The following is a 23,669-nucleotide window of genomic DNA, read 5'->3' as shown; positions in this document are numbered from 1 at the left end:
TTCAGCAGAATCTACAGCTGCAAGATATTTCAAGGCATTTGGATATTTACCAAAAAATAAAAGAAGGCTGCAAAACTTCTCTGTTTATTAACATTTTTTATGGTTTATATTTTGCAATCAAATAATTAAAATCATATTTCATACATACATCTAATGCAATTTTTCCAATAGTTCTTTCCAAATGCATGCTGTTTCTTCACACAAAGCAGATGTTATAAACACATCCTTTCTTTACAAGAAATCAGTGACTCTGAGGAGAAATATCAGCTCATCCCTGAAACCAAACCCAGTTAAGCATACTGTCATTCTCTCTGTGATTCTCCTTAGCACTCACATGAGCAGTTATTATTTGATTTTAATGTCAGTCTGGCCCATTATTTTAGAAAATGGTGTATCAGTAACATACAGAACTATTCAACATATATTATCATATATTTCCATACAGAGAATAGTTAGTAATTTTAAGTTTTAGGTTGTCAGGTGTACAGTTACACCAGGTTACTCCCTATAAAAGAAGTGATCTCTCCAGTTAATGAAGTAATTTCCCTTATTAAAAAGGAGTTTACAAATCAATCCACAGATTCAATTTTAAGCAAAAATGATAGTTTAATACTCACTTTGCAAAGACAAGATTCTGTGCATGGATCTTCGTTAATGCTACCAATCAGGCTACAGTTACAGCGCAGGCAGTTTGGATAGCCCCTATACCCAAATGCACAACGATCACATTTTTTTCCTGTGTAACCTTCTCTGCATTGACACTGACCTGGCCAAGTCCCTTGGAAAGCAAAAATAGAGAAAAAAATAAATAAAGGCAGGCAGTAGCCTGGATTCAAGATGTCTCAGAGAGTGCAAGTACTTTGGCATTCCTTCTTTATTACATTCCATGTTATATTCCACAGAGATACTTGGCATAATGTCAGTATCACCATCTATTTTTCATGTTTAGAGTACCAGAGGCACAGAAATTGCAGCAAAATGGATTTTGCGACAGCTGTAACCGCATTCATAAACAACAGCATTAGATCTCAATCTTTCACATTGTTTACATAGTCAGAGCCCACCATCCCCACACAAGAACACATTCAGGGACCTGACATACCTTAAAATCTTAAGAGTATGTTATGCCTCACCTCTTCTTCCTAAATATTTACCATTTTTTTGAAGTGTCACCTAACTGGCAGCCATTCACAAGTATATAGTGTTCCCTCAAACTTCAATATCCAGAAATATAGCCAGATTTGAAGTTTAGAGAAAAGGCGCTTCCCGCTCCCTTACCAAGCTGTGAGTCAGAATGGTGCTCATCTTTAACACAGTCAGAACTCAGAGAGCCGAACGGGTCACAGCCACAGGGATAGCAAGGGTGATCATCATAGGGAGAAACCTACAAAAACAAACGTTCTCTGTCAAATTCTCAAATTATTAACTGAGAAAAGTTACTTGTCTGGGATCACCAGAACGAATACAAATGAAGACTGGAAAAGCTAATGTGGAGCAATACATCAAGGGACTAGTTTAATTTTAGCAAACAGAAGATAAGGGGATTGCAGCCTAGAAAAAACTTCAAGGTAGGAACAAAATTTGGTCTTCAATAGCACAGACAAAGGTATAGTAACTGCTAATGGCTGGAAGCTGAAGCCTGACACATTCAGCATAAATAGACTTTATTTTTAATGTAACAGCAATTAACCACTGTGATGGTTTGCCAAAGATTATGGAAATGTTTAAGACAAGAATGGATGCTTTTTGCAAAGACTCTGGTTCAAAGAGGAAGGAAATAAATCCTTGGCTCTGTGTTCAATGGGAGGACAGATTATCTATTCATGAAGATTCGTTCTGACTTCATGATCTATACATCTTTGAAATATAAGGCAATGCAATTCATATGGCAAGGATTTTATTTTCTTTCAGGGACAACTTTCCTTTGAGGTGCCTCAGTTGTAAAGCAAATCAGTAATGACCTCTAGATACATGTTTATTGGCTTTGAGCTGATTGAAGACAATCTCCAACTCTGGCTTACTTCTTTGGAAGAGCTGTACCTGCTGTCTAACCATACTCCTACAGACTCACCCTTCCTCTCTGCAACAATTCACACTGGATTTCTAAAGCATAGGTTTTCCAAAATATGCATCAACCTGCCAAAGCAAGACCTGGTGGAGCAGAAATTTCATTCAGTATGTCTCATTATACAGAGACCTCTAACATTACAGGAAGTTCATACAACTCTGTTAGTCACATCTTATCAACTGTCTTTTGCGGAGTTTAGGTCATTTTTCCAAAGACTGGCACTTGTCAATACACTGGAAATTACACAGGCTCAGAGAGCGCATGTTCTACCATAATCATGTCAAGAAGAGGAATATTTATTGCAACATCTCATGAGACAAAGAATCTGATCCTAGAACCATGTAATGGTCCTTTTAACACTGGTTGAAATGGGCTGATATACGACAGTACACAATTTTGGCACTTCTGAAGACGTTGAAATTTCAATACTGGCCCTTTTTAGAGCTTTAACCACAGGAGAAATGGGTTTCCTATCAGAACATCTACATTCCCACACTAGGGCTTCAAGTTTCATCTTCATTTATTCTTTTCTTCTCCAACAACTTGACCTGCCCTCCCACACAGCTGGACAAGCATTTTGTTTTTTCTCTGAAAGTTTTGGTGGTATGTCTTCTACACAAAAAAACCCCACCTCTATAGTTCTTAGCTATTGTGCAACTGATACAAATATATATATTAATTACAATCAGCTGAAATACACATTATTGTATCATGCTGTAATTCACCAAAATATTAGAATGTTATTTTCCAAGTCTTACTTTGTGTGGTCTAAAATATCCATCAGCACACATTTCACAGTTGATCCCAGTAGTATGTTGAGTACAGTTTAAACACACGCCACCTCCTATGTACTGGCCATGAATATCCATGCTCCTTTTCTGATCTGCAATACTCTGATTATAATAACAATCTTCTGCTTTGTTATGACAGTTGCACTCTGAGAAGGAATGGAAAAGACATTAATTTTTTTATTTATGTTGTATAACAGTTCCTATAACACTGACATTTTTCAAAGTGGAAAACATAAGTAGAAGAGCATATCAATTCATCTCAAAAGCATGCTTTTTTCCCTTTAACCATGCTATATGCTTCAGCAGTCTTGATAAACTATATTTCTTAGCAAGTAAGCACATTTCAAAACCACTGTCACCATTTTAATAGCACTGGTTTAACAGTATTCTGTAGATCCCACTTAAACAAACCTGTTAGGACTGATGTTGATACTGATGTGTGCTATTAGCTATAACTGTTCTTTCATTTTTCTGTGCTCTCCATTACAGAAGAAAATCTGCCTAATTCTTCTCTTATTTATATTATAGACAAAAGCCTGTGAAGTCAGCAATGCCAGCACACAAGTATAAATTTGATTTAGGTTAGAGGATACCAAACAGCCACAAACATCTACTTTCCAAAGAGTGACATTAAGACTTGTGTAAAGACTTCAACTAAAAAGACTACTTTTCCATTTGCAACTGTAGATTTTATCTAATAGGTTCTTAACCGTCTGCAGCTTGTGCTATGCATTAGCTCTGTGAAGAGAGAAAATGCACTAACTCGCCCTAACAACACATCCAGCCATACTGGCACAGCTTAAGCCAATCTATCAGACAATCTGAAATGTAATTGGCCAATAAGGATTTTCTCCCAAAACATTTGTTATCAGAACAAAGTTGTTTATCTGACAAAATTTATGATCAACGTAGGAAATTTACATTTCAAGTAGCTAACAAAATGATTGATGCAAATCTGCCAGTTTTTACAGGAGTATAATAAATTCCCAAGTCTCTTTGAAAAAGAGATTCTGAAAGCTTCACTACGTGACAACTCCACTAGCCAAGAAGTCATATTGGATAGAATATTTAAAACGATCTTAACAGTTATGATTAGAAGTAGGTCCTCTACCTTTAAACAATCCTATGAAGACAGTTAAGTTTGTGGATTTTTCTTGGGAATTAGTATAGATATGTATGAAAAGCAACCTCAAACAAGAAAATAATAAGCCTTTATGAAACTATCTAAACCTCTGTGCACACTTACTCTCACATTTGTTCCCAGCAGAAATGGTTCCTGGTCTCCACGGTTTCTGGTGGTAACCCGGACAGCACTTGTTACAGCTCTCTCCACATGTGTTGTGTTCACACTGGCACTGCAATTTCTAAGAATAAAAAAATTCACTTTTTAAAAATATTTTTAATGGATAATTTAATCAATGTTGCCAAAAGTCTACCTAATATCAGACTTACTCCAAAAAATGTCAAGACCCCAAAATACCCCACAATTAGTATCAGACTGCTCAACCATGCTATATCAACTATTGGGGAATAGCCTTTCTAGAACAGGAGGGACAAATCTCCTGTGTTGCAAGAGAGACTATTTCTTGTTGTGCCCCTTGAATTGCTTAAATTTTATGCCAAAGAAAAAGAGTTTACTTCAAGAAAGCTACGTTACCAGAGACCCAGATATGTTTGCACAGACAAGGAAGAAAATTATAGAAAATAATTTGTGTGCACCTTATTGTAAGACCTCTTTCAGCCTCCTCTCTCTCATTCTCCTTAGGCAAAGTCTTTTTTTTTTAAATCAGAAAAGTTGTTTTGTGAAAATAAATTAATGAGATTAAAGAATACCTTTGTGATTTCATCCAGAGGGCAGCTGCGAGCATGGCCATAACAAATACACATGCCACCAACAGAGATATCCTTTATTGAGTAGTAGTACTACAAAACACAAAGTTGAAAAAGGGATGAATAAGACATTTGCATGTATTTACATCCTCCCTTCTACTCTGGAAAAGAAAATACCAGCATTCAACTACTCTATGATTTGAAAAATAAAAGAAATACTTGAAAATAAAAGCAGCTTTGAATTTTTGCCACTTGCGGAAACCTTCTATTTTGTGATTTTTGTTGTTGTTGTTTTGCATATTTTTCCTCACTGGTACAAAACAATAACTGACTTTTAACTTTAAATAAGTATGCACAATTCCTCAGCTTCAGGAAAGACCACAAAATGTGACCTCAGCCAAAATTTACTTGTAAAAAAAAAAAAAAAAAAATCCTTTTTTCATCCTTTAAGAAGCCATGAAACTTAACAAATCGCTCTATTTTAGTTTTAGTCCGGGGAGTAAGAGTATGTTTTCTTAAAACAGGAACTCTGTCCTCCCTTAAAACCAGTTTGTGCACTCGCTTCCAAACTAGCTCTTTGCTACTACTATGTAAGCAGTACATTATTCTAACCAAATTCTTAGCTTAAAAATTGGTGATACAGCAGAGTAAAATCCATTAATACTGCCAGGTGGTGAGCAAAAGCAACATACATAAGGAAAGGATTTAATTTTCAAGGCAAGGAAGAGGCAGGAAATGACCATCTGGGTTCAGTTACAGCTGCAGTATCAACACAGTTGGCCCATTTGTATCCTGGGAAGTATGTGCTACAGGGAAATGAAAAAAGAAACACTTTTTGAGGATACTTCTAAGGGAAGAGTTCAAGACTCTCAGACCTAACAACTCTACAGCCATCTGGTTCAGGAAGAGGAGGTGGCCCTGGGTGGTCAGATATGCTGACTTCTGGACTGTTATTTCTTTGAAGGATCTTGGAGCTGGAGCAAACTAGCCTCTTTGATTTCATACTTAATTTTTTCTGTTTTAAAATTTTTTATTATGTTTAGTATTTTTTTAATGTTATGGGCTTGAATTACAGACAACACTCAGGGACTTATAATGAACAGTAAGTTCTTAACTGCAGAGAAGGAGGTCCAGACCGAGAAAAGTAGGAGGACAAAAGCAGAGCTGTATTTCTCACTGCATTGCCTGCTTCATCTCCTTTGTCTTGTTTTCTGAAAACTCATAGTGTATGGCTTATAGCAGCTATGTGCAGCCTGAAGTTGAGCTAGAAACCAATGCTAAACAAATGCTACAGACAGAAATGAATTGATAAATAGATACAGAAAGGTGCTGTCGAATACTTAGAAAAGTTCTGCATTGGTCGTTTTACAACACTATATACAAGAAACTAAACACAATTGGTATCAACAACTGGATGTAAAGTCTTCAAAAACAATAAAAATACAATCCAGAAGGCTGGAAGTGATTACCTTGGTTGTAGCTGGTTGCACAGTGAGACAAAAGGCGAGACATCAGGATTTGGGAACCCTGCCCAATAAAACCCACATCTTGTGAAGATGAAGATGTGTAGCTTCCCATGCAAAACTGCACTAAGTAGTGCTAGGTGGGGTAGTACTAAGCCCTGGATTGCAGAACTCTGTGTGTTACAAAAGCAATGGGAATGCTTGCCCTCAACACCCTTGTTTCCCAGCTGTATGTTTGTATGTTTCTCTGTCAAGCCTTTCTTTTTGGGGTGTATTTCTTGATATTACAATACTATCAACAGACCTAAAGGTCCATCAGCCTGCTCCACAGAAACATCTCACTTGCTCAGGCTGTGTATTAACCATTTCCCCATGGCCAGCAAGCCACAGCTGGAGCAGCTGTTCAATATTCTGCACTTGCAGTCTCCATGCTAGTATTTCCTATATGGGGCAGACAGAACAAGCAGAACATCCAGATTTTACGCTTTAAAAATGCTGCAGCTTATCTCTATGACCAAGGTAAGAGTTGGGCTGCCTTGAAAGTACCCACCAAACCCTGACCAAATCCAAGTTCCTTTCTCCGTTCTGTACCCAGCTATCTAGCCAGACCTCATAGAAGCAGTGTCAATGCACAAGGATTGCCTGTATCAGGGAAGCCACAAATTGCAAGATTCCTGTTGCTGTGCAAGGAGGAGTTGCCTGCAGATGTTCTTCAAGGCAAAGAGCTACAAAGGAAGGGGAAGAGGAAACACTTTTCATATTTTTCTGTCCTCATCAGAAAGCCTACCTTCATAGAAAAATGAACCCACTGATGTCCTAAACTATGGGTCTCAGGTAAATTAAGAAGAGGCTCAAAATGACAAAATACAAAGCAGAAATACTGCAGAACAGTAGCCATGGTAGATACTGTTATTAGGGGCTCCAATATTGAATTTCTGTGAGAGCCTGAAGTGCTTGGTGCTGCAGTTTCCCCAGTTTCAATATCAAACCTGTAAAGATCAGTTAATACTCTCAGAACAGCTTTAAAAAATGAAAAAACTCTCATCGGATAACAAAATTCACAATGGCAAGGTTTCCAAATAATTATGAACAAGAGCACTCGGTCCTGAAATCCTTGATACACCAGAAAAAGTACTGCGGTTGCATCAAGAGCAGCCTCAAGTGACACTTCCATCAGCCAAACCATATTTTTTATTTTGATGATAAAGCGTTATAAACACTGTTCCTAGCATAAATCATTTACACAAACAAATTAAAAAAAAAATACCCAAACAAATAAAAAACAATCTGTAAGAAACGTTTTTTCGAAGTTGTTTCTGAGAAGATATTGTTGTTAATAATGTCAAAGGGAAGGCAAGAATTATTTAACAACCTATCAAAACAACTCTGTGAATGGCAAGGATCAAGTACTGCCTCCTCAAACAGATCAGAAAAGGCTCTCCCATCAAGTCATACTGAATACCGTTTATGAATAATCAGCTTACCCTTCTGGTAACAATGGGGTCTAGTTCTTTAGGATCATTATGGCTGAGAGTCATAAGGTCAGCATTAAGAGTTCTAATACGCTGCAGTCGTAGGCGAATGTATCGTGCAGAAGTAAATTCCAAAAGCTTTTGTGAAGGATCATCAGCACTAGGCCTACCGTTGATCAGTGATGTGTGAATCTAGAAAGAGGGACTGGCTTAATCATAAACATAACTGTGATTCATTTGTAACAACAAACATCTTAGTGTAAGAATTAAAAACATAGAACTTAAGCTTGTTTTCCAACAACTCAGGATGGTGCGATACTAAACTACCTGGATTTCTTTTTTCTTCCCCATCGTCTACCTGCAGGTAGAGTTCCTGCTTCCTGACTCATGCAGTTCTGAAACCAGCACTCAGATCATCATAGTCTCAAGTCTCCTGGACTTTTGTGGAGATAGCATAAAGAGAAAAACAGTACCACAAGCTAGTCCTTAGTTCCCATGGAACATGTAACTCTGACCATAAGCACAGTTTTGTCCTTACATTTTTCTCCTCCACAATTTGTAAATATCTTACTGCAAAACATAATATGGTGCACATGCTCAATCTGGGGTCATTAATCCTATACCTTGCTGGGACAGGGCTGCACAATCAGCAGGAGTACTCAGTGATATGAGAGCGCAGCAGGAAGCCACAACAGATGACAACTGAAAGCAAGGGGCTGCCACCACAAACCAACCTATCTGGCCTCCATCTTTCTCACACAATCCCAGTTGGCCCCACTGAGATGGCTTTTGGTATTGAGCTGCAGGACTTATTCTGGCAACAGCCTCTTCCTTCTTTCCAAAGCAATTTAGGAACATGCAAGGATTTAGTCTTATATGACCATGCAGTTCCTGCTCTGTTTTATGGAAGAAACTGAAAAATGAGAAGCCTGCCGGCCACAAACAAATGTTAAACACTTCACTTGGTGTCCACAACAAATAAGAGGTCATGCTTTCAGCTTGTCAGCTACATTTTAGAGTGTATGACATATCCTCATTTATGAAGAGTAATTTTGTCTCATATACTACTCTTGAATTTATAGTTTCAACTTTGTCCAGTACTGTCAAATTGTTCCTCTGAAAATATTTCCAAATATTAAAGATTATTTATTATTATTTAAAAATAATAATTCTGTAGTAGAGCTAGGGGTTTCCTAGACAGTAACTGTGTTATTTCAAAGATTAAAAAAATCAAAGAATGATTCTCCATATACACTGCTATATTTGGCCAATATATTGCTTATATATGGCTTACATACACTGATATATTTGTATTATATATTTTTGTCCTCCATAATTCAAGACCATTTCCAGACAACTGTAGTTTAAGCCTTGGAATTCATCATGAGCCTTGACTTCATTACGTAAATTTCTGGAAGCAAATCTTCAAACAGCATATATCAAGTAAAAAACAGAGCTTACAGTAGAGCAGCTATACCTCTTCAAACTTGTGAAAAATCTAGCAGCCAAACTGGCAAAATGTGTGATTGGGCAAAAAATGTTATTATTAAGTAACATCCTCATTTAGACATGTGGTCTTTTTACCTTACCAGTTCTTTCACACCAGGGCACTACAAGCTGACTGCAGAACTTCGGGATGCTAATAAACACTGGATACAAGGCAGGTGCTTGTAGAGATCAGCTGGTCTCCAGGACTTCCTATAGCCCCATACTTAAGTTCAATATGTTGGCCAGAACCAATTACAAAGCACTAAATACAAGTATTTTCAAAAGGGTGCCAAGATTCTCTAGTACAGGCCATGAAATATTCTGTGCAAGGAATATTCCTGTCTGTCTGCCATTCCAGTTATGAAGGAGCAGCCTGTCCTTTGCTAATGACAGCTTTTATGTGGGAATGTTGATCTGCTTGAGGGTAGGAAGGCTCTACAGAGGGATCTGGACAGGCTGGATCGATGGGACGAGGCCAATTGTATGAGGTTCAACAAGGCCAAGTGCCAGGTCCTACACTTGGGTCACAAAAACCCCGTGCAGCACTACAGGCTTGGGGAAGAATGGCTGGAAAGCTGCCTGGCAGAAAAAGACCTGGGAAGGCTGGTTGACAGCCAGCTGAATATGAGCCAGCAGTGTGCCCAGGTGGCCAAGAAGGCCAATGGCATCCTGGCCTGCATCAGAAATAGTGTGGCCAGCAGGAGCAGGGGAGTGATTGTTCCCCTGTATTCAGCACTGGTGAGGCCGCACCTCGAGTACTGTGTTCAGTTTTGGGCCCCTCACTGCAGGAAAGACATGGAGGTGCTGTAGTGTGTCCAGAGAAGGGCAACCAAGTTGGTGAAGGGTCTAGAGCACAAGTCTAACGAGGAGCAGCTGAAGGAACTGGGGTTGTTTGACCTGGAGGAAAGGAGGCTGAGGGGAGACATTATAGCTCTCTACAGCTACCTGAAAGGGGGGTTGTAGTGAGGTGGGTGCTGGTCTCTTCTGTCAGGTGGCTGGTGATAGGATGAGAGGAAATGGCCTCAAGTTGCAGCAGGGGAAGGTTTAGATTGGATATTGGGAAAAAATTCTTCACCAAAAGGGTTGTCAAGCATTGGAACAGGCTGCCCAGGGAAGTGGTTGAGTCACCATCCCTGGAGGTGTTAAAAAAACACGTAGATGTGGTGCTTAGGGACATGGTTTAGTGGTGGATGTGGCAGTGTTAGGTTTACAGTTGGACTCAATGATCTTAAAGGTCTTTTCCAACCTAAATGATTCTATAATTCTATGTAGTACACAGCAATTTAATTCTGTCCTTTTTTATGTTTCTATGTTACTACACTCAGAAAAAAAGCAATGTTCTGGATAGTGTCACCCAATTAATTCCATGTAGATCAGGAAAAATAAATGAGAAAAAAGTCACTAAACTGAATTCCTGGCATTCCTGGGTTTGGAGTTGTATGGCCCATCAGATATCAGACATACATCAAAAGGGGCACTGTTTGTACAGAGTCAACCTAAGGGTCTTCTGGTTAATAGTGTAGAGAGACATGTTAGTTTTCTTTGTCTGTTCCATCTGATCTGTGGGGCATATGCTTATATCACTGCAATAAACATTTGATTAAAGTGAATGGGACTTGATGTTACTAAATTTCTTTTTTTTTTTCCTTGCTGAAACATAGTTTTAAGTTTATGTGAAAGTTTGACACACTTCAGCCCTTAGCTGCATACACTTCAGTCTTTTTTTAACCAAGAAATAAAAACATATCGGCTTCTATTAAGCTAAGAGTTACTAGCATTCTCCATGGAATAATGCTGCATTTATTATCATGCTCTTACATTATAGCATTCACAATAGAATAACCGCTGGTTTTAATGTATCATTTCATTATGTGGCTGCCTCTATGTAATAAATTACACAAGTACCATGAATAGAGTTTGTTAAAAGAAAGAACAATCAACAGTGAGTCTGTACAACTCATAGCTCTTTTAATTATGCTACATCCCTGAAACAATGCCAAGGCTTGTTTAGGAGTTCCAGCTGTGCTGAGCACTTCAACAGTGTTTGCAGCTTTATCTCACACAACCAGGTGTTCCTAATACAGGGGTTTTCTTTATTAAATGAAAAACCTGGCAAAACAGAGACTCTTTACAGTCTTTCAGGATAAAGCAACTAATAATTCACAGCTAATAGCTACCAACAAATTATGTGGTGAGAGAGAGAATAAAGAGTTTAGTAATAGGAATACATGGAGCCAAAGACATGTTTCATCCCAACATTTAAAAGTTTGCTATACCGGTACATGATGTAAAGATAGTATCGCTAAAGAAGAATAACAGATCATCTGGTAGTGTTGAGCAAGACCAACTCTGTAACTGTAATCCAAATGTTTTCAAATTGCTATCGGTCCATATTCTTAGTCACAAACCACAAGTGCAAAACCAAACATACCTCTCCATGTTCCAGGGGAACTAGTCTGGAATAATAGGAGGTGCAGATCACTTCATCATCTCTCTTGTAAGTTGGCGGCCCAATTCTTGGCGTAATATTATAACGAGTTAAACATTCGGTATCACTAATTGCATAGTACTGCCATGGTCTGAACTCTGTGCCATCTATGGAGCGTTCCAAAATCCAGTTTCCAGGTCGTGGAGCATTAGCAGCTTTGATGATGACATATGCAACTTGAAAGACCTAAAAAATGCAAGAAGAAAATTTTAACACTTCATTATGCTGTAAAAGACCACTAGAAGCCAAATGGGTAATTCAAATTTTAAAATCAGTATATGGTTTGCTTGGGGAGGGGATAAAATTTGGTACAGTGACTCTGGATACAATTTTTGCACAAACTTTTCACAAAAGGCCAGTCTAATCTTTTACTAAGATATATGTATCATTTTTCTGTCAAGACTCTAAACATTACAACAAAACATTTGCTTATGTGACTAAAAAAGACTAAATATATTTAGTGCATCATTCCATGTTAATGTAATAGCTGAAATCTCTATCTAAACTGTACATTTCAGGATTACTCAGGTATAACATTCTTTCTATGGGAAATGTGCTATTTAGCTTTTCTGAACCACTGAGGGTTTCAAAGAAGTGGTTTTGGGTTTGTTTTTTTTTTTTTCAAAACAGGTGCAGCCCAAACAACTCTTTGTTTCACATTTTAGCTGGGAGTTTAATCCTCTCAGTAATAGAATTTCTGATAAGCTTTTTATACCCTATATTAAAAATCTCTGCATTCCATTTTCATTCTGTGTTAAACTTATTTAAGCAGAAGACTGTTTACAGACACTGCTGAAAACACACAAAGACAAATAAGATGAATGTGACTAATATAAGCATAATCTTATTAAGATGTGTACTCTCTAAACTATGCAGGTATCGACTATTTTTTTTAACAATCCTGGGTCCAAAGTGAAATCCCCATCCACACAACAGCACTGTACAGCACTTCTCTGAGTAGGCAGAGCAGTAACTAAGTTTATATCACCTTTTAAATGACCTTGTCATGGCAGCTAGATAACCTGCACCGGCCCCCAACTACAGCATTAGATGCTAACACTGAAGTGCACTTACTGCAAAGCTACTGTCTTCTTCCTTATCGGATACCCATTACATCATTTCACTTAAAAAGGCTGTCTTTGCAAATTGATAAGACTTCTATATAGCAGTTTAATGTTTTACATGCACTATAGTATCAAGCCACATTTATATGAAAGAAAAATGCCATATTATTAAGCCATCTCAGAGGTATGTATTCTTACTTGAGCAGACTGCCTGGTCAGCTGGTATAATCATCATAATTCCTGTCTGAATGTGCAGTATTAATACTGTGTTGAGCTCCACTTCGGTCACAATCAGTTCTTTCAGACATTTTAAATTTAATTTTTTTTAGGTTTTTTTTTTTTGCAACACAGATTAAAGCCAGAGCAAGAATAGCACTTGCCACAGAAGCAGATTTTTATTTTGTCAAATGGGGAAATAAACGCAGAGATAAATAGTAATGGCATTGCACATGCAATTCAGGAAACTACTTTTGAAACAAAACATTCAAGTGAACAGAGCTTTGCTTACGAGATCTTGCAGACATGAGAAGGAAAAAAAATTGGTGATACTTATCTTCAAATGACTTACTGGATTTAATACCTTAAAAAAAGTCAAACAATCTCAGTTTTGACTAAAATCAGATATAACGTAAAACCATGATATTCACTTGGTCTGATTTTCTTTTCAGGCACCCCAGTTTTATCCTTTGAAACATTAAGCACATACAAACAGAATATTTCCAGTTGTTTCAATAAATATGAAAATTTACACAGAGTATTTTGCCTACTGACTTATAGGAATTTCAGCAAGCAGAAGTAAACAAAAAGAGAAGCCAGCTCACTGTTTAGTCACAGGCTTACCATCTTAGAAACAAAATTTCTCTGGGGTCTGTGAATCCTCTGTTGTTCAGCACAACCTTAAGATTTGATCAAAGTTAAGTGAATACCAAGAATTATAAATCTGGCTTCCATGAAGAGAAAAGCCCCTTTTAAATAAAATTTACATCATGCCAACAAGCTCCAACTGAAAAAAAAAAAATGCTAAAATACATGCATTTAAAGGGAAAAGAACAGAATTCAGGCAGACTCCAAGTCAAGCAACTGTATTCCCTCCATACAGCCTGGATTTCATTGATTCAGTTAGCAGTAGTTGAGTTATATACCTGTTTCATGCTGGGTTATGCACAAGCAGAATCTGGGGTATCATCATTTTGGTACCCCTAACCTGAAGACACTTGTATGTGACAAGAGTCATTTGTATGGGTATTTTTTCCACCACAGAAGAGAACTGCAGAAAACTATTAAAACTAGGGAAGCTTTATTGACTGACCTTAGGAACTGCTACGCACCTCCAAGTTCGTTTGAAGTCAATCATCTCTCTCAAATGCATAAGAGATGCAAGACTGGAACCCTAATTTTTTTTTGCAATGCCATGGTAGAAAATTTTCCTTAAAAACTCTTATATGTCTTTTATTTATTTATTTTTCCTCTCTGCTTGCTGCCATCAACTAAACTACTTCCCTACTTATTACACAGTTGGCTGAACAACAAATGATCTACTTTTGATTACACCAAGATTCTTTAAGAACCATTATAGTCTGCAGCTGATGTAGCTAGTTTTAAACCCAGTTCCAACTAGTAACAATGAGCTATCCTTCATCACAAACTAACTGCAGCCACTGCTGCAGAAATAAAAGATATTCACAAGAGTATGCAAGTTAAATTTATTTTAAATATTTAAGTTTCTTGGTGAGGGAGGAGTGAAGGGAAAAGCCAGTTAAAGAAAAGAAAATTTTCACAGCAACTGTGCACACATCCAATGCACAATTCAATAAATTAAATCTTTTCAAGTCAATGTTTTTCCAGAAAAACAGCAGCCAAGTTCGGTACTCAAGACATCTAGAGATTGATTTTTCCTGCATGCCTACAGTTCACCAACAGCTGCAATGAAGGTATTTGACACTATGAACCCAAAAGTGGCATTCAAAAAAAAAAAAAAATCAGTGAATGTTCTGTAAACATTTAAGTATGCACAGTGTAAAAAACCATTGCCGCCTTTTCCCCTGGATCCTCTCAATTCTCTTCCATTTACACACATAGACCGTAGGTACCCAAATCCACTTCATAGATAAATTCACACAATAATGAATATCAGCAACACCATGAAAATTTGTCAGTCCCTGAAATAATATAGGTTAAATATAGAAATGAAAGGATTTTGTATAAATGTACTTGCAGTTAAGAAGCCACAAGACAAGCTATCAGTAGGAGTTACGTTCTCAGGAATTATGTTCCCAAGCAAGGGAATCAGGCTGGAGGAAGGGATGAAGGTGTTCCCAGCATTTGCAGATGAAGATGTTTTAAGGAATATCAGCAGGTAGGGTTTTCGCATACCTCATATCCCACTGTCTCTGCAACCCAAAATGGGTCTGAACCAGGAACTCCATGTAATGCAAGCTGATTTTCCAACATCCTTAGAACACTTGTTTACAGATTTTTTACTTTTGTAAGTTCTTCAGGTTTGAACATCACCGAAGGCAGTTTCTTACCACTTTCCACATCCATTCAGTGTCCCCCAACCAGCCATGTAATAAACTTGAGCTGTGTGGCAAGAGCTAATGATTTGTACACTTTAATTTGACTGTATAGCTTTCCCAGAACTCATTTCCATATTGAGCTACAAAGGTAAAAAGGGCAAGCCAAAGCAAGTTAGCAATTCCCAAACAGACATAGATTAAAAGTGTCATTTTACAGGCATTTCAATCCTGATTGTAAAGACCAGCGAAATAAACTTGTACTGAAGAACATCTTCACAGCAGCAATACCAACATAACAAGTCCCTTCTGCTTTATTTAGCCTAACAACCTTGTTTCCCTGAATGCAGATCCAGCAACACCAAGTGCATTATTCCTGAAACAGATTTATAAAAATGAACCCTTCTCCCTATTCATCAGGAAAATTTGTATCTTTTTTTTTTTTTTTTTTGCTCAAGACTATAAACTCAGCCAGCAGTGGCCACGCAGCAGATGCTAGCCAAAAGTCCCCATTTCCAAGGGCATAGTCAGTGCTCTACAGCCCACACAGATACATGCTCTGGCAAGCACAGTTTTCCTGGTAGTCTTTTTGGATAAAGACTCCCAGTTATACTTTTCAATTTACACAAATGGAGAAAACAATAAGGGAAGATTCTGTCTTTTCATATGTATGAATATTTGAGCCTCAGGCTCCAAAAGTGAAAAGTTAAAGGGAAAGATGAGGCCCAACACTTTTTTTTTTCCTCTAAATTTCAGAAATGTTTAACGTATTAAGAATAGAAGTACCGACTCCTACTTCAAAATCTGCACCCCAATTCAAATGCAAACTCTACCTGACCTCGAAAATACCTGAAAGAAAGATATTATTTCAGGACCTCAGGATCACTTTCGGTGTCCTATTGCATACCTTACTGAAATCACACTGGCATAATGTAAACCATATAAGCAAAATGAACAAGCCTGGAGGAATGCAAGGCTCTTGGTAGACTGGTTCCTCCTAGTTTTATAAATTCAGCTATATCTTTCCCTCAGGATGAGTACAGAGGGAGAATCTAAAAAACAGCTAAGTATGTTTTTCAAAATGGCATGACAAGTTCTGTGGTGAAAATGTTTATTACAACTAACATTACTCCGCATTTTAAAAGAAACTGCAGAATCCATTCTCTGTTCAATGCTGTCAACACATATAAACCTGGTTACCAGAAAAGCCTCTCAGATTTTGTTTTACTGTCCAAAAAGTCTAAAATTAATCTGTGTAAACTTTCAAAGAGTAGAAGACTACATGAACAGATATTCTGAGTATCAGCCTGTATTGTTCACGGAAATGTCTTTTTAAGGAATAAAGATGGCTTCAGGCTCTTAGAGACAGTGAGGCCTAGCAATTTCTCCTGACATTTTGCTTTGAGGAGTCTGTGTTGTTAGAAGTGCAAAACAAACTAAATCCAGTAGAATTTCTAGTCTCCTGAATTATCTTTTCTTTAAGATTTTGATTCATTATGTGCAACCATTGTTGTGGAATAGAAGAAAAATTAATTTTACTCGAGAAGTGTATTGCAAGAATGTACAGATGAGCACCCTGAATCTTGCATCATCACTTCTACAAAGCTACAAAAGGCTGTTAAGGAAGCTTGCCACATACAATAAATTAGCATTGGTCCAGTGAAATCAACAGAATAACATCCTTTTACATCAGCAAAGCATTTGTCCACACAGAAATCTCTTCTTGCCAAACGATTTCAAAATAAAAGCTCTGTACAAATCATATTATAATATTTACATTCTTTTTTACTTTCTAATAGCAGAAATTACAAATTACTCTTACATCAGCCTCTGAGTGCTAATCCAGTACTCATGAAATATTCATGAGCTACAACTTAATCAGAGGTGGAGATGTTTTCTCAACTTGATGCTATGGGTCTTCAAAGAACAACTGGTCTTGCTTTACAATTCAAGAACTTTTTGATATACAAACTTGTGCCTTTCTGCTATACCTAGTACAAAGTACCCTCAAATGCCTTTAAAAGCCTGAAGCATTGAAGCATGGTAATAAAACTGAGAAAAGTATTCTTCATTTAATGGTATGACAGAGAAATATTTTACAGCTAGCCTGAGCACACTGCTGACATCTATAATAGTCAGCATTTATTTTAATTCATTATAATTTCACAAAGTAGCTGTCCAGAGGAGTCAAACTCAGGTAAAAATGTTGGTTTTATCTAAAACTGCTGCTGCACATTTTGTTTCTGTAGAATTGCCAGTGTAGGAAGTGCAAGGTCATAAATCAAATCTTGGTATCTTGTACATCAATACTACACCTCATTGCTAAACTACTCTTTCCCCAGTTCTAAATCTTTGCCATACATTTAGGGGCGGGGAGGGGGAAGACTATCATACATCTGGGTCCCAGAAAGGCTGAAGGGCACACCAGAATACATGTACCTAGTTGTTATGATCCATGTGAGCTAAAAAAAAAATTGTGATGTACCCACTGGCTACCCTTACAAAATGCTTAGCATTAGTTAAAAATAGCACAGACTCTGCAAAGGAGAAAGATCAAACCAGCAATTTCAGTACTAATTTTACCAGCCTGCCCTCTTTTCTTAATGAGATTCCACCAAACTGCTCTTTGGTCCAGCTGTCTTTAGACTAAGTAAATCTAAGTGCAAGGTAGAATATTAGCTGAAAGAATATCCTCTGCTCCCTTTAACTTTGAGCCAAGAGATGAATACAGCCAAATACAGGACACAGGACAAAGACTGTGGCCAGAAATTCACCTAGGGTAAATTGGAGTAGAGGCAGTTTTCATCAGCTAAAGGAATCTTCCCTATATTTGCCAACCAAGGCTATGTCCCAGCACTCACCAACCTGACTGCTGGATTGTATCTCTAAACTGTACATTGCTAACAATCCCAAGAAACAACCCATTCTTCTTACTGCTAGAACTTCCGGTAATTACTCAAAAAACATAATAGTGACCAGGTGGTTATTTTTTACATCACAAAAGGGTATGAATATATTCCATGTTCTGGCAAGGAAAGTTTAAGGACATACTTACTTTAATACACTACTTGACAGATTTAATGCACAAAGCTTGAAATGTAGAAAAAAGTACCAATGCTAAAGATACACTGCAACACATATAGTTGCAGATAATGACTTTCAGGAATACTTTTAAAGGTCCTAGAAGAGTATTTTAACCCATTCTCAAGGAAACTTATGAAGTAAACAGTTACTAAAATCACTAAGGTCCTTCATATGGCTTTCTTTTGTGTTTTCTTTACTTGTGCTGACTCACTTGAAGTAAGCACACCAAGTCAGCTCTAATAAGTCATTGACTTCAAGCAATCTCTATTAACCAAATCCTTTCTCACAGAGCAGTAATTTACATTCAGTTTGCATAGCCCTAGATGCCTTCTCTCTCTCTCTCAAACTCTAAGGAAAACACAGAAGAAAGGCCCCTTGGGGGAAACTTTTCAAATCGAATTAGTGAAACTGAGCGTGGGTCAGGAGAGGAAAGATATGTATTTGGTGAAGCATCAACAGCACTAAGGCTGGAGAATAAAGATTTAGAGTGCAGCTCAACTGGTCTGTTTCCAAAGTGAAAGTGTTCTAGGATGATAGAAACTACAGCATTCCCTCCTCCATTTTTCCTTCCTGTTTGTCCATTTACAAACCAAACACAAAGTCAACTCTTCAAACAACAAGAAAGTCCTATCCAAACCTTCTGTCACTGACAAAAGATACCCTGTGATTATGTTCCTAACAGTTCTGCTTTCTAATTAAAGAGCAAACTAGGCACTTGTTTAACCGATGCTTCATTTTAAAATACCAAAGTTAAACCTTCTGTTTTAATCTTTAAAATAATTTTCAAGCAGGGTCTAGAGATCTTGCAAAAGCTTATTACCAACTGTACACCTCAAGTATGCATTTCTTAGTTAGCAACAAAGCTTCTTCCAGAATTTGGAAGTATCCCCATATTAGTAATGGATTGTTGAGCTATGATTTTCAAACAATTAAACAGGCCAACGCATAGAGCTGTTCAAAGCAAAACAACAAGAAAAAGCCAAGAAAAATAGATTTTCTTCAGAAATGATTTTGTCTTTTTTTGGAGCAGGGTAGGAGATTTCTGATTCTTCCATGTCTAACAGACAAATGAATAAATTAGCAAATGCTCTGTACAGTTCAGCAGGCTCCTGTCTAAGAATGATGAATCCCTCCAAGCTTTGCTGTAAAGTGCCAAAACAGAGGAACCAACTTCTGCCCAGACAGTTCCAGCCTCCCCAGGGTCAGAAATCACTGTTTTAGAGATACAATCCCTAACTCTTCAGAACAGCTGACAGCAAAAGTTCATACAAGATATAATACAGAACATTTCTTCCCAGTGTTCGTTCCAACAAGATGGTGATCAGAATCAGTCAGAAGATAAGCACGGAAAGTGGCAAATCAACTTTTCTTTCAGCAACACTAACTTTGCCCAATTTTATGCATGTTTTGCTTTCTAGTCCTGAAGGATATCCCTCAACTGAGGAAAGTCTGTTTTTCCAGGATTCTGGAGATCCTGCAAGTGAACTTTCTGACATTTTACACTTCATTCTGACCATTATGTTGCATTAACAGGTTTACATATTTAATGTAAATATGCAAAAATACTGAGAAATTTAAACAGAAGAGTTTAACTTGAGATCTACTGTGAGATAATTGATGTGAATACAGTAACCCTCCAGTCACTTACCTTTCTCTCCTCCTCTGAAACTCAGTATCTGAATTACAATACCTATGGATCAAAAGAGTTCATATTTGGAAGTATATTGTGCTCTGTTTTCTTACAGTAAATGTCAAATGTTTCTACCATGTCCTACTCCAAATCATTTACTCTTTTACTAAGAAACCGTACAATGATCAAGTGGCAGGCTGATAGCTATAGTTAATAAAAAGAAACAGATGCATCCTCACATAATATCTGCACTTTTGACAATACCCTGAAAACACTGTTGGCTGCTTGAAAATAAGTCTTTGATAACCCAGACTTCAAGTAACTTGCATGAAACCAAAGGTGGAAGAAAATAATATCAGAGGACTGCTGGGGAAAAGACAGCAGGGTCAGGCAGAAGAATGTTACCAAGACAGAAGGACTGCCTGTGTAAACACTCTCATCCACACATATACAATTGTTTCTGTACCATGAATTACAACAACCTGTGACCTATATGCTTACAAACAAAGTCACTTCCACTCCAGTGTGACAGAAATGAAGTCTCCAAGATGCTCTAGAAAAATAATTGAAAAACACATCTGTTTAAAATCAGTTCATATCAGCTTTAACTATCCATGTTTAACTATGCGCTACTAAACGGTTAACTGCTAAATATCCTACCATCTAAACACAGAAGAACTGAAATCAGTTGCATTGGCTTATATCCTACATACAATAAATGACTCGCCTAAATGTTACTCACCTGCCTTAAATCCAAGGTGATGGTGACCCAGTGGTATTGCCTTCCATTCTGAATGCTGGGACTTTGCCACCAGTTATTGGTACCATCGATTGCACTGGAAATTGGGTGCTGCTCTGTTTTAAAGCAAAAAATTAAATATCTCTTGAAAATATATTGCATTGCATTTTCTCTGACCCAGCACATTTATTTCACGCTGAGCACAATTTCTTCCTGTCATAAAGAAGTAAAAGCTGAAATCTGCCCCCAGTCAAAAAGGCTGTCAGTGGACTTTGTGGTGCTTAATGGTGATTTAAGGTGCTCACACTTTGTCAGCCCTTTGCTCAAAGATAGTTTCACTTATGTAGTCGAGAAACTAAAAGCAAAAAGTATTTGACCCCAATACACCCTGTATTTATGGGGAAGGGTCAAAAAGAATGACGCAAACCCATGAAACAAACAAACAAAAAAACCACATGAAACATGCCTTTGGGATTAGCACTGTGGTGATCGCAGACACGGCACTGGGCATTGCGCAGGGGCCGTCCTGGGACATGCTCCACCAGTTTGCAGAACATCTCTGGTCCCTTCTCCCCACAGGTGGCATTGGTGGAGATGTGAGCGTTGCTAGCCAGGTTCAAAATGGCAGGGAACAGGCCTTGAAAGAAACACATCATAAGGCAAGAAAACCACAGATGTGGGTATAAGACAAGTCTCTAAACATACAAGGTTTCATTACAAGCTTCTAGCTTAGAGTCAAAGATACAGGAAAATACAATGAAAACAATTTATTTTGTGAAAAGATTACCACACTGACACCAGCACATAGCCCTGGGGCACCGCAGCACTGCCTGTCCCTGCCCACTGCCTAGGGCTCCCCCAACCCTGCCCACAGCCCCATTTCAGCCCCCACAGGGCCATCAGCCCCTGCCCAAGCAACACCGCAGCAGGCCCAGTCTCCAGCTCACCACAGCCCTGCCCTACCCAGCCATGAGGCCCATCAAGCTGGGCCCACCCACAGGTCCATGTCCTGGCCCAACCTCAGCCTGTCCCCAGGGAGGTGCCCAATACCCAGGGCTGGGGCTGCCCCAGCGGCCCTGGCTGGGGCAGTGGGACAGGGCCTGGCTGCCAGGACCTGCCCTGACAGACCCCACAGGGAGCCCCCATGGCCCTCAAGGAGCCCCTGGCCCTTGTGGCACCCTGACCACAATAACCCAGTTATTTCACTCCACCTTTGGAAGCTTTATTGCTGAGGAACACAAGAGTTAGTAAACTCTTCCAGATTCTAAAACTTCTCTTCACATTGTGAATTGATCAAAACCAGGAGGACGACTGGCCCACTGCCAAAAGAGAGGAGGAACTGTACTGCACGCACGCAGCTGGTGTGGAAAATGGCGTTTAACAGGAGCTCTCTGCAGCAGCAATGCCACCACCCTGACAACATGCTCCAAGCTCACAAGTTTTAAGGACTGCTTTCAAGGACTTCAGACCTTTGCTCCGAGCTTTTCTGCAGTCTGTGTAAAGTCTAAGGGATATTTTGCTTGCCACTTATTAATCTTTACACAAACACTTTACCATATTTTTAAATGGTGGTATTCTTGTGCACTAGAATAATGAAACAACAGACTAAGCGTTTCAAGATTACTGCTACTGAACCAGGAATCCTTAGTATTTTCTAAAAGGAGTAAAGTTTTACTTTGGCTTGAAGGCTACTAATAAAATTTTAAATACTGCATGGGACAGAAAGAAGTTAGGCACAGCTCCTCAGGAGCCTTGTTACCAGTTTGCAGCCTTCCCTCCTGAGCTATAAAGCTTTTATTTCTTGCATGGTTATAGTATAACAGATATACTCCATTTCCACTCAGAAGCAACTCTGAAAAAGAAAAACCGTTTCGGAAGAAACAATCCTGTCTTTAGAGATTAAACACAATGGGCTGAAATCTAAGATAGAGCCTTAGTATGGCATATTAACAGTGCCTCAAGAATTGCTACTGCTGCAATAGTGAGGTATTAAAATCACATTTTTCTTCTGTCATAAGGAATTCTGAAAACAACAAAAAAATCCAGTCATATTTGTGAAAATACATACCTTTTTCACTAGTAAAATTATACGAATTCCTTTTACTTCATTAATCTACAACATACATCAGAAGGATTGTAATATTAATATTACAATATTAATATTATAATATTAATATTTTCTTAGCTCTCCATCTCAACAAGGCAACATTAAATATTCTTTAAAGTGTCTTTGTCTGCCCAGTAATTGCATTACCCTGGAAAGCCTCAAGAAAAGTTCTAGTGCTATTTAAACCTTGAGTTCAGCTACTGAAAATGTGACTAAATACTAACCCTCTGCACCACAGTATGAATAATAAACTGTGTTTTCAATTGTGCTGTACTCAAAACTTAACAGGAAGGAGACAGAGCTTTTTATTTTTTTCAATCCTGACTTCATTTAAGTTAAATCCAGACTAGGTCAGACACCTTGTTCTCATTATAACTAAATCTAATGCCAACAAGGATGCTGAAGACATCCTATTGACCACTTTGGTGAGGCTATTCTGTGAGTAACATGCTTTCTGCAGTCTTCTCTCACCTCATGCAGTATGGGTGCAGTATTACTCCAGACCTAAAGTTGAAGGCAAAGCAGAAATGCTGCCCTCCATTTTCCTACTGGACATGAAAGCTCGGTGGTGGAAGAGGGTATCCTCGTTTCCATTACTCTCCAATGATATAAAGTCTTCTGTATTCAGTATTCATCACTGTTCACATAGGCATCTGTCTGCCGGTCTTCAAAAGCTATCCATTACTTCCCAGGTCATTCATTACCTTCACTCAAGTTACACAGTAGTCATGCCATTTCTTTCCAGGGTTGTTAGTGACATAATTTGCCTACAGTGCAGTCAACAGACTTGTGCCAAAGGAATAGCAAAGGTCTGAAGAAAAAGTGCTGATGGCAAATGCTGTGCTGGCCAAGCTTTGTTCCAAAACCCCAAGCTCAAGTCACCATAGCATTCACCCTGGACTCAGCCCTTTCGTCTGCTCATCATCGAGCAT

General features: G+C 38.3%; 1 protein-coding gene across 2 annotated transcripts in view; it reads right to left on the bottom strand.

The window, feature by feature from the left end:
* The window catches only part of LAMA1 (laminin subunit alpha 1), a 109,975-nt gene that overhangs the window by 65,482 nt on the left and 20,824 nt on the right, over nucleotides 1–23,669 (bottom strand). For both annotated transcript variants that reach the window (XR_011323964.1, XM_069779038.1), the window contains exons 2-10: nucleotides 21,097–21,267; nucleotides 20,634–20,746; nucleotides 11,544–11,786; nucleotides 7,637–7,816; nucleotides 4,693–4,782; nucleotides 4,106–4,223; nucleotides 2,827–3,005; nucleotides 1,279–1,384; nucleotides 618–778 (exon numbers count right to left, since the gene is read on the bottom strand). Coding sequence is in view for 1 of the 2 variants with exons in the window: in XM_069779038.1 (XP_069635139.1) it covers nucleotides 618–778; nucleotides 1,279–1,384; nucleotides 2,827–3,005; nucleotides 4,106–4,223; nucleotides 4,693–4,782; nucleotides 7,637–7,816; nucleotides 11,544–11,786; nucleotides 20,634–20,746; nucleotides 21,097–21,267 (1,361 nt within the window). In the remaining variant the exon portion in view is untranslated. The remainder of the gene's footprint in view (nucleotides 1–617; nucleotides 779–1,278; nucleotides 1,385–2,826; nucleotides 3,006–4,105; nucleotides 4,224–4,692; nucleotides 4,783–7,636; nucleotides 7,817–11,543; nucleotides 11,787–20,633; nucleotides 20,747–21,096; nucleotides 21,268–23,669) is intronic.

Source organism: Haliaeetus albicilla, chromosome 3 (genome assembly GCF_947461875.1).
Source record: "Haliaeetus albicilla chromosome 3, bHalAlb1.1, whole genome shotgun sequence".
Taxonomy (NCBI): domain Eukaryota; kingdom Metazoa; phylum Chordata; class Aves; order Accipitriformes; family Accipitridae; genus Haliaeetus; species Haliaeetus albicilla.
Note: the sequence above shows the minus strand (reverse complement) of the source record. Positions and strands in the feature narration are given on the sequence as shown.